The 23,567-nt window shown below is 29.0% G+C and overlaps 1 protein-coding gene across 2 annotated transcripts in view; it reads left to right on the top strand.

Annotated features, from left to right (window-relative positions):
* The window catches only part of LOC127284789 (DNA-binding protein D-ETS-4), a 58,731-nt gene extending 36,199 nt beyond the window's left edge, over positions 1–22,532 (top strand). Inside the window, exons 1-6 of one of the 2 annotated variants that reach the window (XM_051310455.1) lie at positions 5,400–5,448; positions 8,709–9,097; positions 12,006–12,724; positions 14,709–14,863; positions 21,202–21,400; positions 22,133–22,532. In XM_051310455.1, the coding sequence (XP_051166412.1) occupies positions 8,709–9,097; positions 12,006–12,724; positions 14,709–14,863; positions 21,202–21,400; positions 22,133–22,470 (1,800 nt within the window). In that variant the 5' untranslated portion in view covers positions 5,400–5,448 and the 3' untranslated portion in view covers positions 22,471–22,532. Of the gene's footprint in view, positions 1–5,399; positions 5,449–8,708; positions 9,098–12,005; positions 12,725–14,708; positions 14,864–21,201; positions 21,401–22,132 lie in introns of those variants that run through there. The other variant, XM_051310454.1, reaches the window with a different exon arrangement.
* The last annotated feature ends 1,035 nt before the right edge of the window (positions 22,533–23,567 follow it).

Below are 23,567 nucleotides of genomic sequence, written 5' to 3'. Positions count from 1 at the left end.
TTGAAACGATAACAATTACTCGGTTGATGACCGATTGATTTTAATTTTATTCTTATTGACGATGACCTTGAATATTAAGTATATGATAAGATTTTTATCAATAAATATAAATCTTTTTTAAAAAAAAATAATCACTCTCTATTAGTGAATTAATTTTTTTTTTGCATTGATAAGAAAATTAATATAATATTTAAGATTTAAAATGATATAAAAAATATAATCTCTTTCTCTCTCTCTCTCTCTCTCTCTCTGCCGGTAAAACAGAACGAATTGCGTATACAAGTTTGCCTTGACACGCCTTTACGCGACCTTATCGCTTTTTGCTAATCAAATTGTTTCAATTGATCCGCGTGTACAGTACACTGATCATAATCCGTATATAATAGATCTTTATAAACAATTTCACATTCTATTTTCTATATATATATATGTATATTCTATAATTTCAAAATTTTACGACGTAATTAAATAAATGACGGCGGCAAATTCTCCTCTAATGGTTAAGAAATCATTTATAAGAAATTGTGTATAGATATACGTCTGACTATAGACTGGATTTTTCTACTAGCTTTTTGACTTATGTTTCCATGTTATAGATATTGCATTATTGTTGGCAGTTACAATTCGTTAGTATTATTATTTGCATTATTGTTGGCAGTTACAATTCGTTAGTATTATTATTATTATTATTATTATTATTATTATTATTATTATTATTATTATTTCATACTTTTTCATAGCTACGGTTTCCATGACAACCGTTTCCATGACAACCATTATCATAGCAACGGTTTCCATGGCAACCGTTATTATAGCAACCGTTTCCATAGTAACCATTTCCATGACAACCGTTTCCATAGTAACTATTTCCATGACAACCGTTTCCATAGTAACCATTTCCATGACAACCGTTTCCATAGCAACGGTTTCCATGGCAACCGTTTCCATAGTAACAATTTCCATGGCAACCGTTACCATAGCAACCGTTTCCATAGTAACCATTTCCATGACAACTGTTTCCATAGCAACGGTTTCCATGACAACCATTATCATGGCAACGGTTTCCATGGCAACCGTTTCCATAGTATCCATTTCCATGACAACCATTATCATGGCAACCGTTATTATAGCAACCGTTTCCATAGTAACCATTTCCATGTAACCGTTACCATAGAAACCGTTTCCATGATAACCGTTATCATAGCAACCGTTGCTAAGGAAAAAATCCTTAGCAACATTACTATTAATATTGGCCACGAAACCCTGCAATGACATTGATTCAAAACACCTTATTAGGCGCCAGTCAGTTTCTCTAGTGAGGGACACATTGGAGATAGGGAAAACTAGATAGTACCCTATCAGGTCCACATTTCATTTTTTTTTTTTTGCACATAATTTTCTATATAAATAGAAATTCGTATTAATTGTTAAGGTATTGTAAATGCATATTTCATAAAAATAGGAAATAAAAATAAAAATAAATGAAAATAAATGTAATAAATAAAAATAAATAAAAATAGAAATTGTGAACTTGCATAAAATGTCAAATAAGTGTGTAAAGTATATAAGCATTTATATATTCACGCGGCTATTATGTAAATAAGAATAAAAGGAAGCAAATATAAGGTAGAGAGGGAGAAAGAGAGAGAGAGAGAGAGAGAGAGAGAGAGAATTTGAACTATTGTAATGGGAAAAAAATGAAAAGAAACTTTCGCCCACGTGGAGGGAATCCCTGAGATTTTTTTTTCCTGAATACAGTAATAAAGTGGCGTTACGATTGCTAGCCATGGTATTGGCTATTATAGTCCGCGCGTATATAGTGGGCAGTTATCATTGTCCTTTCATCTTCTCTCTCTTTCTGTTTTTCTCTATGGAAGCAACATAACATATTCCGCAGATCTTTTCGCTTCTATATCGTATACGCATTTGAAAGAGAGTTCATACATTGTCTACCTTATCGTTATGCTCTTCTCTTCACATAACTTCTCTTTCGCATGGCACAGTTTTGCCCATTTGACAACTTACATTTGTACTTATATTTATTTTCTTATAAATTTATATATATATATATACACATGGATTTTTCAAATATATTTCGTTATCTTTCTTTTCCACTTTATATTATTCTTCTTTTCTTTATTTTCATTAGACTTTTTTGTTTTTCACGAATTTTATATTTTTCTATTTCGACGGAATAGGAGATTTTCTTTTTCTTTTGAAAAATTATTAATTAATATATTAATCAAATTAAATTAATACTTTTTCAAACTATAAATATTGTCAAATGGAAAAATATTAATTATATCTACCATATATAACAAATAATTATTATAAAAATTTTAAACCGAAAACTTTTTTTTTTAAAATAAAATAAAGATACATAATAAGCGTTATATTTTTAGAATTATTGATTAATTAAAATGTCGATATATTCTCAAAGTATTTCTCCTTTTACATATAATTTTTCCTTAACAAGATTTTCTTATATATAAGAAATTGATTCTAAGAATATGTATATTTTTATAATAAAAATCATGGGAACATCTGACATTAGGTAATTGAAGGATTGTTAAAATAAAAAATTATTCGCTTTTTATTTACAATATATATATATATATATATATATATATATATATATATATATATATATATATATATATATATATATATAGATTTTAATTTAATGTCATTTAATGTCAATGAAAGTTTTATAAAAATAATTTTATTTATTCAAAGTATCAATTGAAAAATGAAATATAATGTAATAATCATTTTTAAATCGATTCTAATAAAGAAGTGACGCGAGTCCTTCGCTCCTTGAAAGAGGAGGAGAATCTCAAGGAAGAGGAGAAGGCAAATACAGAAATGTGAGTGGGGAATGTGTAAAGAAGATGTTATGTATGTTTTTTTTTTTACTTTCACACGCAGAGTTAAAAATTTCATATTTTTTCTTTAATTACATAAGAAAAAATTTTAAATCTGTAGTTTAATTTAAAAACTTTTTTTTCTTTATTAATATTAAAGAATATTTTATTTTAAACGAAATTCCCTCTGGCTAAAAAGTACTTTTTTTTACCCTTTAAGGAAAAAAATACTAAAATTTCTAAAATATTAAATTTTTTTTATAAATAATGTTCAGTAAGGACAAATTTAATTGTGGGAAGAAACAAGGAAGTTCGCCTATTTTCCGCATGTTACGAAAGATTTTATATCAATGACAATAAATTAAACAAGTAAAATAATTGGTTTATTATTAATTTAATTAGCAAAAAAAAAAATTAATTATCAATTTTTTTAGTTTAATATTCTTGAAAAAATGTTTATTAAGCAAAATTTAGACACTATAATAGATGAATAATATTTTATAATCGCGATACGTGTATGTTGAATACCTTGAACTAGAAAATTTTCCTATTAAATTAGAAATGATGCCAAGTATTGAAAAGAGTTTTTTTTTTCATCTTGCTATTTTAATTTTGATTAATTTGTCATCGATTAATCACTGTGTCATATTAACGGTAATTGACATCAATTGAAAATTATTATTCTATATAAAATATTTTGTATTTATTTTTTATTATTTTTTATTAATAATTTTATTATATTTATTATATTATTTTTATTATATTTATTGATTATAATTTGATTATAAATAATATTAGTATATTAATTTATGAAAAAAAAATTATCAATTTAATTTCTATATAGATAAATAATGAGGATTCTTGAATAAAAAAAAGTTTTTGATTTAGTCTTAAAAATGTTCTTCGCTTATCGCATTGAGAAATTGATAAAATGCTAATTTGTTTACTTGCGCTTGTTATAATTATCATCTCGCTCTGTACATTAGTAAAAGCTGTGACTTTCGTTATATATACTTATCAAAAAATTAATTATTATTCATATAGCAAAACATATTCGTAAAAAAAAAAAAATTGTAACTCGTGACTAAAATGTATAAAATCATTGATATTCAAGGGAGTGTTTTTTTTTTACTCCACTCACATAGTGTCGAACAAAATAGCAGGTGTGACCAACACGTGACCTATGACCCATAAAAAAAGATTGTCAAAATCCTGGGATATTTATATTCACGTGAACCATATAACTCATATTATAATCTACTGTCCATAGTTCAACTTTTTTTCAAGTTTTTTTTACAGTGTTTTTTATTCTTTTATTTTTTTAACATATTTTTAATGCTTTTCTTTTTAAAAAAATTTCTTTATTATTTTCTTTTTATTTTCTTTATTATTCTTTTTATTTTGTTTAATTCACTTTATCCTAATTTTCATTTTCTGACTTTTTCTGACTTATTTTATTATAAAAAAATGACAAATTTCAAACAGCGTGAAATTATAACTGAATAAAAAAATAAATAAATTTACACCAATAGTAACATGTAACATATATTTATAAAAGCGTGATAAATATATATATATATATATGCCAATAAAAAGCATAAAAATGAAGATGTAGATATAGTAACGTATAGGTCTGGTGTAAAATGAACAAAGAGTGTCCTTCAAAGGTCGTTCTAATGATTTCTCGATTGCAACGGAAAGTCGAGTCAGAATAAGATATAATACTGTAAAAAAAAGTGTAAAGGCCGCAGAAGGCCGAAGAGATAGAAATAAAAAAAAATGAAATGGGAGTGGTGAGAATAAAAGGGACATAATGTATATATATATATATTATACATATACATAAAATGTGGCAAACAAAGCATATTTATGACGTCATTGAATTAGAAAGGACCACCTCCTGTTGCTTTGACGTCAAATAGTATTAGGAAACATATATTTGTAGATATATGCATATATGTATTACACTTTATAAATTATACATTATATAGACAAAAAAAGAGTCCTGTGATATATCCTGGCTTTTATTTCTATTATATAGTCGCGCATAGTCCTTGAACCTCCATTTTTTTTATCCGGTCAACGAACCACAAAAATTACCGCTTCACGATTTCTTTTTGCACAAATAAGATTTTAATTTTTTTTTTTTTTGCTAACATTCATTGGAAATAAAATTAGAATATTTTTTTTTCGAATCGAATAAACGGGGGAAAATATTTAATGAAGTTAATAATAATTTTTAATTATGCTATTTAATAATTAGATTGTTTTCTTTAAATTTTAATTATTAAATTGAAAAATTAAATTATTTACACCATGAAATATTAATAGAACTATAAAATTGCTTTCGTTTTCTGTCAAGCGTCAAATTTAAATTGACATCCGCAAAGAAGATATAATTTCTGAGAGACTACACAGGAAAAGAAATTGTGCATTTTCTCTACTAATTAGTAAAAAAAAAAAAAAAAACTCTTTCTCATATTTATTTTTATTTTTAGAAAACACGATTCAAAGGAGTGTATCATAGTACATTCACTTGGTTATAGGTATAAGCGAAAGGACGACCACAAGTATTCATTAATCGGTGGGTACTATGACGTCAATGACTCAAGTGCTGATTTTTCATGTTAATATCATTACAAGAGAAACCAAACAGTTTAATAATAATAATAATAATAAATTTTTGCTCTCAACGATATAACTAAAATTTGTAAATTCCCTGAGATTTGAATCATTTTTTTTAATTTACAAAAGATATAATAAAGATACAGAATAATAAAACGTGAAATATATACAATTTTTTGATGTGACTAAAAAAGAGAGAGTAGAAAACGCAATAGTCATTTCTGATTCATTCTTATTATAAATATTTTATTCATTGTGAAAAAATTATTTATTGACAGAATTTTCATTTGGCAGAATATAAATAGAACTTTCAGAAGTTCCGCTTGATGGAAATAGCAAATTTTCCGTTAGACAGAATTTGGAGGAATTTTTATCTAACAGAAATAATATTTAAGACGAATTTCATTTAATAGAATTTCTTGACAGAATATGTCTGGAAAAAGTTTCATTGGACAGAACTTGATTATAGATAAAAAGAATATTTATAATTTCAACAATGATTAAGTTCTGTCCAATGAAAGTTTTTCTACACTCATTTTTTCTGATAAATGAAAATTCTCATTAGGTGGCATTTTTGTTGGTACTTCTGTTAGGCGTAAAATTCTGTCCAATCAAAGTTCCGTCCAGCCAAACACTGGCAAATACTTCTGTCGAGCAAAAATTTTAATCCATAAAAATTCTGCAATATTTTGTTAGACAATTCTACGATATTTCTATTTTTTGATATTTCTGCTGAATGAAAATTGTTGCCAAAAAGTTTTGACCGAACAGAAAGTGTAGTGCTATTTCTCTCGAATTGAAATTTTATTGTTACATATTTTCCGTCCAATCGGAAAGTTCTGTCAATGGGAAAATCTGCTACCTAATACTTTACCACTTGGAAAGATTCCACGGAAAGTGCCCCCTGGAGGTTCTATCAGAATTCTACAGGAACTTTCAATGTAATTCCGTCGGCATTCCATCGGAGTTCCAAAGAATTTCCGATGGGATTCCGACGGAATTCGAATTAATTTTTTCAAAATTTTTAGAGTCTTGGAGATTTGGAGACTTGGAAAGATTCCCCGGAAAGTGCCCCCTGGAGGTTCTATCAGAATTCTGCAGGAACTTCCAACGTAATTCCGTCGGCATTCCATCGGAGTTCCAAAGAATTTCCAATGGAATTCCGATTAATTTTTTTCAACATTTTTAGAGTCCTAATTCAGTTGGAATTCCGTCGGAATCCTATTGGAAATTCTTTGGAACTCCGATGAAATTCCCACTAGGAATCTTTCCTAGTGGGTCTGTCCAACAAAAATTGTGCTAAATGAAAGTTTCACTAGATTAATTTCTGTCGAATGGAATCTGTTATACAAACTTCCGGCTTTTTTAACTTTTTGACCAATGAAAATTTCGCTATAATTATATTTTGTTAGATGATAATTCTTTCAGATTATATTTTTAATATTTCTGATATTTACGCTGTTCAGTTACGTTCTGTTCAGCAGAAAATTTGCTAGTTATACATTTTTATCAAACGAAAATTCTGTCAAATAAAAGTTCCCCTAGATAAATTTCTATCGAATGGAATTTGTTACACAAACTTCCGGCGGTTGTTACTTTCTGACCAATGAAAATTTCGCTGTAATTATATTTGTTTGATAATTCTTTTAGATTATATTTTTGATATTTCTGCTAAGTGAAAATTTTGTCTAATCAAAATTCTGTTTCAGCAGAAAATCTGCTACGTATTATTCTTATTTCATTAAATTTTTATAATAATTTTTCGATTTTTATTAATAGTATCGAATTTGGATTATATTGGTCCAATTTCTTTTGTTTCAAAGTGAAATCTTCGAGGGTAAATTCATACTTATATTCGATATACGTTACTCTGAGAACAAATATAAGCTATGGCTCTTGAGATAAATACAACTCCGAAGCTTATAAAGAAAATCTCATACAGCCATTGTTCGGCCTCATCGTTTGTAGATGATGTGCTCCCTTCGTTTGTGTGTCCAGTATCTTTCGCCTCTGTGTATATATGTATAATCGTTTATTTCGCGTCGACCTTTGCAGGGCACTACGTCAAGATGTCAGACGCGACCCCGCCTGGCGTAGAGAAGATGCACTGGGAACGATGTAATGGGCTTACAAAGCGTAACAAACTGATGCGAGGTCAAACACACGACGGGCAATAAACACACGCCAAGATAAATGGCCCTTATAGTACCTCTGGTACCCCAGGGAAAGTGTTTCGGCGCAACTTAAATCCCTACGATGCTCTCTCTCTCTCATACACACGTATATATATATATATATAACGTTGAGTTTCAGGCAAAGTGTTTTACTAGAGGCTTCACTCGATCTCATTCAAGTCACTCCACTTGCCAGCATTAAACGCCAAACAGAACAACCCATCTTCAACTTCTATTCTCCTATCCTGCCTGCCTTTATTTCATCCTCCATGTGACAGCTGATGCTATCTAACTCCTTCCTGGACGTGAAATTCTATTTTCAAATCATATTTATTGAGGTTTATTTTAAATATTCCAACTATTTATCACATAGTTTTGGTTGGCTGAGGTGCGTAAGGCGCGGCATCGTATCCAGTGTACTCGGGTTCGATTCCCGTCGGATTTTTTTTTTCTGTATTTTGCAAAAAATAATTTGAAACTGATTTATATTATTTGTCCCAGTGGGAAATTTATCAGTGGCAAAAGAGTTGCCCAATGGTTACCATTCTACCCCACTGGGGTAGAATTAACTTTTTCTGTAACCTTTTCTTTAAAAAAGAAAAAGAAAAATGAGAATTGAAATGACATATGGGCTTTGATACTTGATTATTATTAAAGGTTAATATCTTAAAGATTGCTCACTCTAGATATTAAATTTTAATATATTATCTGATCTTCGCCACATGTTTATAAAGGTTGTAATTAACCTCTGATTGAAGTCCGATTATAACCATAAGACCTGTTACGTATTTCTCTCTTAACCGCTAGAAGATATCTTTTTGATAAAGTTCTTATAATAATTTTTTTCTTCTCAAAAGGTTGTTCCTCATCGATTTTATTGGCTGTCTAAATGTCGAGATGTTTACTGATATAAAATATCTTTAATACGGGCTCGACACTATTTTTTTTTTTTAAATTCACAATTTATTTCCTACTTTTTTTATATTTGTTTTTTTTTTTTTTATTTTTTTCATCATTCTATTAAATTTTTTTCTTTTTGTTTCAGATGCCACAAACAGTGCCAACGGCCGATGGTTTTTCGCCGACCTTTGATTACACGACATTTCAATTTGATTTGTCTCTATTGCCCGATGATTATGGCATTTTGAATAATCAAAATAATTTAAAACCACCGCCACCACCACAAATTAAACAAGAGGCATGTTCACCACGTCCCACATCACCGACAACATATCCAAGTCCACCTTATCCAGGTCTTGGTGCATTGTCGCCAAATTATTCGCAAGATGCATCGCCCGCTTATCCCACAAGTCCCTATTATCTTCCACAAAGTCCACAAAGTGCCCAATTTTATCCAACGAGCCCTGAACCCACAAAACAAAATGTCAAACGAGAGAAAAGTCTTGATCTTCTGGCTATTCTTCAAGAATCAAGGTTGGTGCACAATATTAATTTATTATCTGTAAAAATTATGATGATCTCTTAATATAAATGAGTTATGAGGGGAAAAAAAAAATTTCAGGATAAAAAAAAATTACTTCTTGGAAGCTGGTGGGATTATTTTAATCTTCCAAGAATATATTATTGAAAAATTTATAATTTTATTTATCAAAATAACAAACTTTATTTTTGTAACTATCAGTACAATATAAAAATTTTTTTTTTGTAAGAATTTTTATTACTGTAAAACCGGTTAGTTTGTACAACTATTGAAATTTAAAATTTTGTTTTCTACTATTGTTATAATTTTAAGAATAAATTTACTTATTTTAAATTGTACTGAATAAAATTTTGTATTTTAATCATTGTACAAAATATTATCACCGGTCCCAGGTGAAAAAATTAACGTTACTAACGTTACTAATGTTACTAATGTAACTAATGTTACTAAAGTTAGTACCTATAAAAAAATTAAGAGTTTTTAAAATATATTTTTACAGAAACTTTGACACTACTTTCCCATTACGACTTTCACTTCCACTTAAACTTTTTATAATTTTCATTCCCATTTCCACTTATACTTTGTCTAATTCTCATTTGCACTTCCATTCTCACTTCTACTCTTTCTAATTCTCATTCCCACTTCACTTCCACTTTTTCTAATTTTCATTCCCATTCCTATTTCCACTTCCAGTTTTTTATATTAATTGCCACTACCACTTTTTCTAATTCTCATTCCCACTTTCACTACCACTTTCACTTGTTCTAATTTTCATTCCCATTTTCACTTACACTTTTTTATATTCATTGCCACTTCCACTTTTTCTAATTTTCATTCCCATTCCTATTTCCATTTCCAGTTTTTTATATTCATTGCCACTACCACTTTTTCTAATTCTCATTCCCACTTTTACATTTCACATTCACTTTCCCACAATGGAAGTGCGAATGAGAATTAGAAAAAGTGTAAGTGGAAGTGGTAATGTAAATAAAAAAGTGAAAGTGAAAATGGGAATGAGAATTAGAAAAAGTGAAAGTGGAAACGGTAATGAAAATAAAAAAGTGGAAGTGATAATAGAAATGAAAATTATAAAAAGTGCGTGTAAGAACATTAAATACTTCCTGGTGGTCGATTTTCGACAAGTTTCTACAAAAATACAATTTAGAAACAGTTTCTTAATTTTTTTATAGGTACTAACGTTAGTAACATTAGTAACGTTAGTAATATTACTAACATTAGTAATGTTAATTTTTCTACCTGGTGTTTTATATATATATAAATAAATTTTAACGGAAAATGTGTCAAAATAATAATGACTCAAATCTGAATATTAGAGAATGACAATTTTTGGAACGATTCGGGGAATAAGAATTTTTTTATCTGTCATTATAACAGTTATTAAAAGATTGTGGTTCTTTTAATTTAATTCAACCGTTAGTGATTGGCTATACAGATATAATTTAACATTTAGTCATTTAGAATTTCCGGTTATGATGCATTTGGGGAAAAAAATTTCTAAATTTTTTTTTCTAAATTCGAAGTTTTAAAACTCGACATTAGTATTCGATTTTCTGCTGGACAGAATTTTAATTGAACAAAAATTTTCATTCAGCGTAAATATCAGAAATATCAAATATTATCTAAAAGAATTATCATCTAACAAAATATAATTATAGCAAAATTTTCATTGGTCAGAAAGTTACAACGGCCGAAAGTTTGTATAACAGATTCCATTCGACAGAAATTTTACTAGCGAAACTTTCATTTAGCACAATGGTTCTATCAGAATTCTTTGGAACTTCCAAAGTAATTCCGTCGGAATTCCATCGGAGTTCCAAAGAATTTCCGATGGGATTCCGACGGAATTATGACTCTAAAATTTTTGAAAAAAATAATCGGATTTCCTTAAGAATTCCGTCGGAATCCCATCGGAAATTCTTTGGAACTCCAATGGAATGCCGACGGAATTACGTTGGAAGTTCCTGCAGAATTCTGATAGAACCTCCAGGGGGCACTTTCGGGGGAATCTTTCCAAGTGGGGAAGTATTAGGTAGCAGATTTTCCCATTGACAGAACTTTCCGATTGGACGGAAAATATGTAACAACAGAATTTCAATTTGAGAGAAATAGCACTACACTTTCTGTTCGGTCAAAACTTTTTGGCAACAATTTTCATTCAACAGAAATATCAAAAAATAGAAATATCGTAGAATTGTCTAACAAAATATTGCAGAATTTTTATGGATTAAAATTTTCGCTCGACAGAAGTATTTGCCAGTGTTTGGCTGGACGGAACTTTGATTGGACAGAATTTTACACCTAACAGAAGTACCAACAAAACTGCCACCTAATGAGATTTTTCATTTATCAGAAAAAATGAGTGTAGAAAAACTTTCATTGGACAAAACTTAATCATTGTTGAAATTATAAATATTCTTTTTATCTATAATCAAGTTCTGTCCAATGAAAATTTTTTCAGACATATTCTGTCAAGAAATTCTATTAAACGAAATTTGTCTTAAATGTTATTTCTGTTAGATGAAAATTCCTCCAAATTCTGTCTAACGGAAAATCTGCTATTTCCGTCAAGCGGAACTTCTGAAAGTTCTATTTATATTGTGCAAAATGAAAATTCTGTCAAATGAGATTTTTGTTAAATCCTACATCTAAAAATTCTGACCCATCATTGTTCCGTCCAATAGAAAGCCAATACTTCTATTCAATAAAATTTCTGCCAAGTACTTCTGTCTAATTTTGCCAAATTAAATTTTCCTAAATTTTCCGGTTGAATGGAATTTGTGCAACAATAAAAAAAAAAAAAAAATCAAAAAGAGATCATGAAAAACAATAATAAAAATAAAATCCAATAATTAAATTTAAATTTAACTCTTAAAATTTCAGACTCCTAGCTGAGAGTCTTGGATATAAAGAAGATTCCACAGACTGTACAGTTCCTTCAACTCCTCCCAGGACAGAAGAAGACATTTACAACAGTCTAGACACAGATTTTTTTCCAAAAAAGGATTCCAATATTCTTCTAAAAGAAATTCTCTTTAAAGAAGAACCTCGTTCTACGTCATCATCAATTTTTATTTCCACATCATCACCAGCATCAATTTCATCATCATCATCATCGTCGTCGTCGTCATCAGTTTCGATTTCTTCGCCATCTTCAATTTCTTCATCGACAGCATCATCTCCTGCTTATGCCGAATTAGAAAGATCACCCCTTCGTGAATTATTGTACAATAAAGGGAGTCCAAAGAATCTTTCCGATGAGACATCGTCGGCTATTTTAAAAGTGGAAAAATTCCCCGATGATATTCTTTTGGATAAAGTTATAAATCCATTGGCAAAAGAAGAGGAATTATTTAAAGATGTGAGAAAAAGTGATCATCAATTATTACGTGAAGTATTAAGGGACACGAGTTTTCAAAGGAAATATAATCTTCGACCAGTGGATCTTGGTAGTGTTGGCACTGGATTTGTTGAGGATATGGAAACTGATGAATGCGTTGGTGATCTTACACGTGAACAAATTGAGCCTGTACTCAGTCTTGCTATTCAACAATTGCAAAAGGACTTTGATAATACATGCGTTGCCCTCGGCATCCATCCTGGTGAGTCTCAATTTGAGAATCATTAATTCGACGCCTCCCGTTGATAAGATGCCCGTTCATTTGTCAGAATAATAAAATCCCAACTCGAGCTCAGTTCAATATGAAGCTAGTTCAATATTGTCAAAATAATAAAAAGCTAACTCAGTTTTCGTGTAATATAATTCTATCTCGCATTAAATTCGAATTCAAGTTTTCGTAAATTTAAAAAAAGCAGTTTAAATCGATCAGAATATTAATTCATACTTTTTAATGATTAATTAGTGATTAATAATTATTAATAAAATAAGAAATAGAAAAAAAAAACATTAAATAATAAAATAAATGAAAATAAAAAATAATATTAAAACAGAAAAAAATTAATTTAGCCTTAAATTATTTATTACTAATATTATATTTTATTTTTATTATTTTTCTATTATATTTTATTTTTATTATTTTTCTATTATTTTTTCTATTTTTATTATTTTATTATAATTTATTTATAAATTATTTTATTTTTTTAATCAATAATTAATCATTACAAAATATTAAATAATATTCCGATCGAGTTAAACTTTCTTTATTTTACGAAAACTTGAATACTTACTAAAATGAATTTAAAATCGAAATAGTTCTGAAATCAAATTGTTTTTAGATTTTTGTTAATGAAGGTGTAAATCAATTATTTTGATATAAACTAACTTTTTATTTTAATTACAAAAAAATTCTTATATATTTAAGTAAATTAACAAGAAGAATTATAATATAAACAATTTGTTTATATTATAAAAAAATTATATTAAATTTATTATTATTATTATTATTATTATTATTATTTATTATTTTATTATATTAAATTATATTAAAAATAAAATAAGTGATAAATAAATTATAATAAAATAATAAAAATAGAAAAAATAATAGAAAAATAATAAAAATATAATATTAGTAATAAATAATTCAAGGCTAAATTAATTTTTTCTGTTTTAATATTATTTTTTATTTTCATTTATTTTATTATTTAATGTTTTTTATTCTATGTCTTATTTTATTAATAATTAATAATCATTAATTAATCATTAAAAAGTATGAATTAATATTCTGATCGACTTAAACTCCTTTTTTTAATTTACGAAAACTTAAATTCGAATTTAATGCGAGATAGAATTATATTACACGGAAACTGAGTTAGCTTTTTATTATTTTGACAATCTTCATATTGAACTGAGCTCGAGTTGGCATTTTATTATTCTGACAAATAAACGGGCATCTTATCAACGGTAGGCGTCGAATTGATGACTATCAATAATTTCATTTTTTTTTTTTTTTGACTCTTTGTTAATGATTTTTTGAATATTTATTTTCTATATTTTGAGGTTATGTTAGAGCCGCCATTAAGAAGCACTCTGAATATAGAAATTAGCTCATCAAAATGAATTTAATTTAATTTTTTCGTTTTTGAAAATCATTTTAAAAAGAATAATAAATTAGAGTCAAGAAGCGTTATGTGTGCAGAAAATAGAAAAGAATAGTCAATCAGAAAATATATAATTTTTCAGTTTTTTTTTTTGTTTTCTTCCTTTTTTTTTCTATATACTTGTTTTATATGAGTAGTCTACCTTGCCCGCGGCAAATATTCGTCCATAGAGGCTTCCACTTTATTCGTCTAAAATATATTATAACGTCATGATTCGAATAATTTAAGAATGTATATATCACGACGCACTTTCGACTAATATGAGTTACGAAACTTTGGCCCCCATTTCAAGGTCATGAATCAATCCATTTTTTTTAGATTTGTTAATTAACAATAAATTATTTAATAAAAAATAAATATGTCACAAAAAAATTAATATATTAAATAATTTCAATTTAATGATAAATTAATTATTCATTAAAAATTTATTATAGTTATGAATTTTCAATTTAATTGAGTGGAAATTTTGTAAATATTGAATTTATGATATTAAATATTAATTTTTTTTTTTTTTTTTTTTCTTTACAGAACCTTGCCGTTGGAGTGCGGCCGACGTTGCAGCTTGGGTGCAGTGGGCCAGAAGGCAATTGCAGTTACCCTCTGTGCCTCTGGAAAGTTTCAATGTTGATGGTGCTACTCTCACTTCCCTCACTGAAGAGGAATTTTGTCGGAGAGCTCCACAGGTGAGTCTCTCAATTGATTTTTCTTCCAAGAAATGCCTTTTATCAATTAAAAAAAAAAAAACCCCCTTTTAAAGTATCCATGAAATTATTCAAATTAGCCGCATACCGTATTTTAGTTCTAATTCATTTTCTTTATCGTCGATCCCACCACGAATAATTCCATGAATCAAAAAATTGAAACTCCAAATCGATTTTTAAAAATTTTTTTAATGTAAACAAATTTTACAATAAGTTATAACACTGTCCGACACAATTTTTGACCCACAAAAAAATTTGACATTTTCGGAAACTAGGACCCAAAAAAAAATACCCGTATCTGGTCGTTTTGCTAGATCAAGTCGTTTGTGGTTTTTAGGGGTGAAAACAACCCCTAAATGAAAAGTGACAAGATATTTTTTAAAAATTATTAATATTTTATAAAACTTGGTACCTGGGGGTTTTCGGGGTCACTGATTATTAATCTGATGTCAGATTTTCAAAATTCAAAATGGCGGATCCAATATGGCGATCAAATTTTTAAAAAGTTATTAATTTTTAAATTTATATCCGCCATTTTGAATTTTGTCAATTTAATATCAGATTCGTCATTAGCGACCCAAAAAACCCCTAGATATCAAGGTTTAAAAAAAATTTAATAACTTTTTAAAATTTTGACCGCTATATTGAATCCGCCATTTTGAATTTTGAAAATTTGACATCAGATTAATAATCAGCGACTCCGAAATTTCCAAAAATGTTGGATTTTTTTGTGGGTCAAAAAAAAAAGTTGAATTTTGTCGGACGGTGTAATACAATGAAAACAATTTTATTTAATTTAAATAATTACTTGACTATTTTACAAATAAATATGAACCAAATAATTTTTGAATTAAATAAAATAATTTCAATTATTCGAAACAAATATTTTAAATTATTAATTATAAATAAATATTTCTTTGATAATAGTAATTATTTAAATGAAATTTTGAATTGTATTTAACATATAATAATTGTATATTAAGAAATGAGGCTGGCTGGTTATCGAAAATATTTTTTTTTTTCGGAGTATAAAAGGTCGATGTCAATGTGTTACATTGCGCGTGTTATCATTTCGTTGAGAGAAAAAAAAAAAAAAAAAAAGAATTATGGTTTGTGGACACATCAGCCTTGAAATGGTAGATGATCTCTTCCCAAGAGGTTACCCCTTCCTCGAAGAAAATACCATGACATCGCGATAGTGTAATAAATCCCGAACGTGACTCTCGTATCTCCAGTGCAATTCCAAAGGTTCACAAAGAATAATTTATTTCCAAGACAAGCCTCACATCGGTAATCACACACTCTCGACGAATTTTGCTCCCCGGCAATAATAATAATTTCCATATTTATACATTTGTTCAATGTTCATCATCTCTTCAAAAAAAAAAAAAAAAAAATTTCCCAATTTTTCGTTACTAAACCAGAAGCAATTTTTTATTTCAATTATAAAAAAACTGTTTTTTTTTTTTTTTTGCTATTTTACGTAATTTTATTCAATAAAATTGAAATATTGCGAAATTTGAAAAAAACAGAAACAATTAAGTAATGATGTGAGTCATTGAAAGTTTGTGAAATTTTTATTGAGGGAGAGGTCCGGTGAAAGTAAAAATTTCCGGGAAATCCTCTTAAAAGTCTGACGTCTTTCTTCGCGACTTTAGAATACATAATACGTGTGTTGGCACAGGTTTTACGTGCGGTACAGATTTATATATATATATATACCTGAAATGAGAGTTCTTCGAATTGTGTGTATGCTTCATGTATAACGGATCCACAGCATCCATGCGCGAGATCACGAATCAATGATGAAATCGATTATATTATTTTCTTTTTGTAAAAAAAAATTCTATTTTTTTTTTGAAATAATAATTGTTTTTGGAAATTAATTTTTTTTTCAAAATTAAGATTTTGTAATTGTATCACATGTTGGGACAGAAGAAGATATTTTGCAAACTATATCGCTTAATAGAGAGTTACACAATTTCGATTCGATATTTCAGCACAACGTACAATCCGCAGTCAAGAACAATCTTCTTGTAACATTAGTAGATAATAACGATAAATTACAAAACACGTTTGAACGCCTTGTAACTTATATTGCTTCTCGAACCATTAAATGCATATTTATAGACTCTCTTCTTCGGCGGAAAAAAAAAAAAATTTCCCTTTGGAGATAAGAAGTACTGCAATTTTTTTTTTAGTACTGCGCTTCCTTTGTCTTTTGGATATTCTATTATTTTTTATTTTTATTAGTTTGTTAATTAAATAAATTTGATTCACTTCTTTTGTTCTGAACTTATAATTTTGTTTTTTTTTCATTCCTATTATTATATAATTCTTTTTATGTTTTACTTCATTTTTTGTCTTCATTTCTTTTATTATTTTTAATCATTAATTCCCACTTGGAAAGATTCCCCGGAAAGTGCCCCCTGGAGGTTCTATCAGAATCGAAATTCCGATTAATTTTTTTCAAAATTTTTAGAGTCCTAATTCCGTTGGAATGCCATCGGAAATTCTTTGGAACCCTCTGGAGGTTCTATCAGAATTCCGCCCGAACTTACAACGTAATTCCGTCGGAATTCCATAGAATTTCCGGTGGGATTCCGATTAATTTTTTTCAAAATTTTTAGAGTCCTAATTGCGTTGGAATGCCATCGGAAATTCTTTGGAACCCTCTGGAGGTTCTATCAGAATTCCGCCCGAACTTACAACGTAATTCCGTCGGAATTCCAACGGAGTTCCATAGAATTTCCGGTGGGATTCCGATTAATTTTTTTCAAAATTTTTAGAGTCCTAATTCCGTCGGAATCCCATTGGAAATTCTTTGGAACTCCGATGGAATTCCGACGGAATTACGTTGGAAGTTCCAGCGAAATTCTGACGGAATTCCGATTAATTTTTTTCAAAATTTTTAGAGTCCTAATTCCGTTGGAATGCCATCGGAAATTCTTTGGAACCCTCTGGAGGTTCTATCAGAATTCCGCCCGAACTTACAACGTAATTCCGTCGGAATTCCAACGGAGTTCCATAGAATTTCCGGTGGGATTCCGATTAATTTTTTTCAAAATTTTTAGAGTCCTAATTCCGTCGGAATCCCATTGGAAATTCTTTGGAACTCCGATGGAATTCCGACGGAATTACGTTGGAAGTTCCAGCGAAATTCTGACGGAATTCCGATTAATTTTTTTCAAAATTTTTAGAGTCCTAATTCCGTTGGAATCCCATTGGAAATTCTTTGGAACTCCGATGGAATTCCGACGGAATTACGTTGGAAGTTCCGGCAGAATTCTTTGGAACTCCGATGGAATTCCAACGGAATTACGTTGGAAGTTCCGGCGGAATTCTGATAGAACCTCCAGGGGGCACTTTCCGGGGAATCTTTCCAAGTGGGTTTTGTTTCTTCTTTTATTATTCTTACTTTTAATTCAGGATCACTGATTACGAATTGGACATTAGTTTTTCAAAATTCAAAATGGCTGATCCAATATGGCGGACGAGAAAAATTAAAAATTGATCGGATTTGTTTGAAACTTGTTACTCGTGGGGGTTTTTAGGATCGCTGATTACAAATCTGATATTAGTTTTTCAAAATTCAAAAAGGCGAATCCAATATGTCGGAAAAAATATTTCAAAATTGATCGGATTTAATTTAAAGGAGGCGTTTTTAGATAATTTTTTTTATATATTAAATCTTCGGGTGTTTTTTTTTCTCTTCTTTTTTTTTACGAGAGTAATCTCAGCTTTTATGTGTTGGGTGAAGATATAAGTCTAACGATTGGGCTGATATTTCATCTGGTGTAAATGCTAAACGAGCACTAGAAAGACGTGAACTCGATATATATATATATCGAAGGTATTTCCATCTGGTTTCGAAAGATCGATGCACCGGTGCTGAGAGCATGCACAAGTTCTGAATCACGTGGACCACGCAAAGTGATGTGTCATCGGAAATCTTGCATTGCAAAATACCTATCTCATGCCGAACACCTGAAACTCATACGATATTTTTACCATAAAACACCAGAAATCTCAAAACTTACATTTCCCAAGAAAATCTCATATAAAAACAAATAGAAAGAAATAATATCTATTCTACATGTTTGAAAATTAATTTTCATACAGAAATTTTATTAGAATTTAAAAAAAAAATTTTTTAATTTTCCAAATTGATTTTATTTTTTTTATAAATCCATTATTCTTTTATTATATCAGCTCAGGTTAAATTATTTAAAGTGAAAAAAAAAATTCTAAAAAAGAAGAAATAACTAACGATAGATAAAGAAAGAAAGAAATGAAAATATAAAATGATTGAAAAATGATTAAATGTGCAATGAGAAATAACTGGTTTCAAGGTGCGTTTCTTGATTCCTCTTAAAGATGACATGCACATGCGGAGTGGCAAAAGCGGTGATTGGTCTCCTCCGCAACGGACCCCGCAGACTCCTTCATTGGTCCCAACAAGTCCTAAACGATAATGTAGGTCACCAGAGCTGCTTTCTCTTCAACAGTCGAGACACGACCGGGAATTCTATTGCTTACGTGTTCTTTTTCGCCAGTTCGCAACTATATATATATATATATATTCTAACGCAAAAGAGCGCTCGTTTCTTTATTATTCTTTTTTTTTTAAATCGAAAATTTCATCAAATTCCTCAAGTTTTATGAATCGAATCGCAAAGTAGATAAGCTTATCACAAAAACAGTTTCACGAATAAAAATCGACAAAAAAAATCAATGTTTTCATTATTTATTTATTTAAAATTACAAATATGAAAAAAATAGCTAATTTAGTATTTATTGAGTGTAATTATTTTATAATTGATGTCAAATTTGCATTTTAATAATTTTTTTTTTATAACAATGGTTTATTTATTTATTAAAACATAAATGGATTTTAAATAAATCCGATAATAATAATAAATTTAAAAATTTAATATTTTTTTAATAACAATGAAATAATTTTAAAAAAAGTTGTTTTAATACACATTTTTTTTTTGAGAGAGAGAACAAAAACTTGTTTCTATATAACTGTTCTTCATTGGAAAAGTAATAATTGTTTTTCGCAAATATTAATTAAAAAATTGTTTTTCCAAAATTGTAAATTTGAATATCTACTTTAAATTTAAGTAACATTCAATTTCTTTCAGTATACGAATTTTTATTTAACAGTAATATCAATTAATTATACTTTCTAATTAAAAAAAAAAAAAAAAAGAAAAGAAAAAAACAGTTGGTCGAGTAGGTTCTCGGTTAGGGTCTTTGGTTAGTGTCTGTCGAACCCGGGTTCAATTCCCAGTCCCCTCAAATTTTGTTTCGAAAATTTTCTCGTTATGTTTCCAAATGAAAATAAACAGGACATAATTAATAATAATAAACGTCACAAGGATTTTCAAATTAAAAAAAAAAAACAAATAAATTTTTTTTAAATTTAAAATGTATTTTTTTAAAATTGCAGCAAGCTTGCAGCAACCTTTCCAGAAGCTTGTTGAAATTCTCCTGCAACTTTACGTAGCAAGCTTACAGCAATCTTTCACGGCAACCTTGCCGCAATCATTCTTAGTATGCTTGCAGCAATCTTGTAGCAATCTTTCATGGCAAGATTGCAGCAACCTTTCCTGAAAAGCTTACAGCAAGCTTTTACGGCAAGTTTGCCCTGGGTGGGACATTTCGCTAGCTCAGAGAAGCTTGCAGCAAGCTTGCACGATGAACTTGCCGCAAGCTTGCTGCAAGTTTCCGTGCTATCTGGGTTTTTATATAGAAGATGCAATTATTGTTATTATTAATTATTATCTCTCAAAAAAATAATAATAAAAATAATCTATTCCGTGAAGTAATTGCTCTACCAGGGCCCTAGTAGGGAATGTAACGCTGATCAGGGCCAAATCGGGGCGCCGAGAAAATTTGTATTTCCTAATCAGGGTCACATAAGGCGCGCCTATTCCCTAATAGGGCATCCAAATCCGGCCCCGATTTGTGCCCTGGCAAAATTTCTACACGGGATAAAAAAAAATTGTTTTTTTACTATGATGGAAAATAATAATTAATTAATTTATTAATGTTTCTAATTGAAATTAAATAATTAAAATAGAATATTATTATTTATTGTATAAATATTCTGTAATATTTTTCAATAAATAAATTGTTTGTTTTTTGTATTATTTATTTTTTTATCTTGTTTTTTGAATCTTAGAATCCTTTCGGAAAAGGCATTTCTTTGATATAGTTTATTTGTTATATAGATATAGAGGTTTTAAAATGAAGTAGTCTGGGATTTTGAGAGGTATGTCTTGCTCATCGAAAGTAATCTTGTTTGATCACAGTGCGGAAGCGTGCTACACGCTCAACTGGAAATCTGGAAAGCAGCAGTCGAGGAATCACCAAGAAATACCTTGGCCGCCTCGTGGAGTCCAGCAGGAGTTGTTCAAGCGCCAGGAAGTGCAAACGGAAGTACAACTTCCTCAGCATCAAGTACTGGTCCAGCCAGTGTCAAAGGATCCTGTTCCTTAGATTATTCTGACGGTAAATCATCAAAATCCATTTAATTTACAAACTTCTTGTATTCATTATATATATATATATATTTTTTTTTTTACATATTTTCATAGAATTTGAATTTCTAAATTATTTTTTTAAATTACAAAAAAATATTCTTTAATTTATTATAAAAAGACAAAATTTGATTAAAAATCATTTTCTTTTGAGCTTTTATTAGAAAAAAAGAAGCTGTAATTAAATTGCAATAATTTTAAATTAAACAAATTTTTTTTTGTGCTAATTAAAATACTCTATATTTTAAAAGCAATATTCATTGAACTAAAAATAAAATTCCCACCATCTTTTGTAGGATTAATTGAAAAGAAAAAAAAAAAAAAAAAAAATTCTTTTTCATTACTTGATTGAGTGGCAGTATTTCTCTGAAAACTAAAATGCCATTTTCTCACATTTTACTCAGTAGAATTGATTGAAAAATTTCTCTCTCTCTCATTACTTTTGAATAAACTTTATATTAAAATGGAAAAAAATAATAATTTTTCTCAAAATTACCTATTTTAAATATGAAAAAATTTCTTATTGGAATTATTTTATTATTATATTAGAAAAAAATTTTTTTTTCCGAAATATAATTTTTTTTTAAACAAAAATTTATTTTGATAAAAAATGTAAATTTATTTAAAAGAGAAATTATTTTTTTTTTTTTTGACTGAAAATTTATCTAATTAAGTTGAAATTTTTGTGAAATTTTTGTTTCAGACGAAGACGAAGATTCTGGATCTACTCAAACATCATCAGGTGGTAAAATGCGTAATGGCGGCTCTCACATTCATCTTTGGCAATTTTTAAAAGAACTCCTTCAGAGTCCCGGTGTTCATGGATCATGTATTCGTTGGCTCGATCGTAATAAAGGTGTCTTTAAAATTGAAGATTCAGTTCGCGTTGCAAGACTCTGGGGTAAACGAAAAAATCGTCCAGCAATGAATTATGACAAATTAAGTCGCAGCATTCGTCAATACTACAAGAAAGGTATCATGAAGAAAACAGAACGCAGCCAGAGGTTAGTCTACCAGTTCTGTCATCCGTATTGTCTTTAAAAAAAAAAAAATTAAAAATAAATCCATCCCTTTTGAATTAAAATTGAATTCTCAAAATTTAATTCAGTTTCAAAATTTTTTTTCCCATGAATGGAATTTCTAATCTTTATATTTATTCACGCGATGCAAATCAAGTTCCCACATAAATCCCAAAGGAAGCTGTCTTCTTCACTCAACCGATTGTCTTCTAATTCCGTTTCTCGATCTCGATTCAATATCTCCCAAGTAAACTTTAAATGGTCAAAGATCAAATGATACCAACATGCTTATATCCAATAAAAGTCATCCAATTGGCGATCTTGAATCTAGATTTGAAAATCGGAGCTAAAATCAGGGCTTCCGACTCTTTCTACAATGTGGAAAGAATCCAAGCAATAATTGCGTATTACGAATGTATGTGTGTGTGTGTGTCTGTATTTACTTTATAATAAATATACGAATTGTTATCGTTGTTCTAAAAAAAAGTGTGTATGTGTAATTTCGAAGAAAAAAAGTTTTTTTTTAAGCGGAGGTCGCCAAAAAGAATCCGCCGAGTTTGCATTATTCTCCAGCGAAAATAATGTCAAACGACGGTTGGGTACCAAACGTGTACGCCCGGTTTGGGCGCTTAATTAACGCAATCTCGTTCTTCATTCCTTATCGATTTTCAACGATCGATCCGAGGCTGCATGTATGTAAAGCACAGCCTTGGCTTTTCTCAACTTTCTAGAGGGTTAAGTTGTTGTTAATAACGCGCGAGAGCTCTAAAAAAAAAAAAAAAAAATTGGAAAAAAATCCGGTAAGCTGAATAATTTTCCTAAGATCGATTCGGGAGGTACGTCCCGTGAAAGATTTTTGAAAAAATCATTCAGCTGCTGATTTAATAAGCGATGAAAAAAAAATAGAGTCTCTTCTCACGTTTGCTTGCTGGTCCCAGTCGCTGGTCACTATGGACCACTCTTCCATGATCTTAGCGCGCGGAACAATTCGCTGCTGCTTGATCAACTTTTCTCATCTCCGAAATTTCTGGCTAAAAATGAAATCCGAAAAAAAATTTCTAATTTTCTTATAAAACGAAAATCATTTAATTTCAAATTAAATTTTCCAATACATTAATT

This window comes from Leptopilina boulardi, unplaced genomic scaffold (genome assembly GCF_019393585.1).
Source record: "Leptopilina boulardi isolate dan_hultmark-lab unplaced genomic scaffold, ZJU_Lbou_2.1 LbouV2_325, whole genome shotgun sequence".
NCBI lineage: Eukaryota > Metazoa > Arthropoda > Insecta > Hymenoptera > Figitidae > Leptopilina > Leptopilina boulardi.
This window is presented reverse-complemented; position numbering and strand designations above follow the sequence as displayed.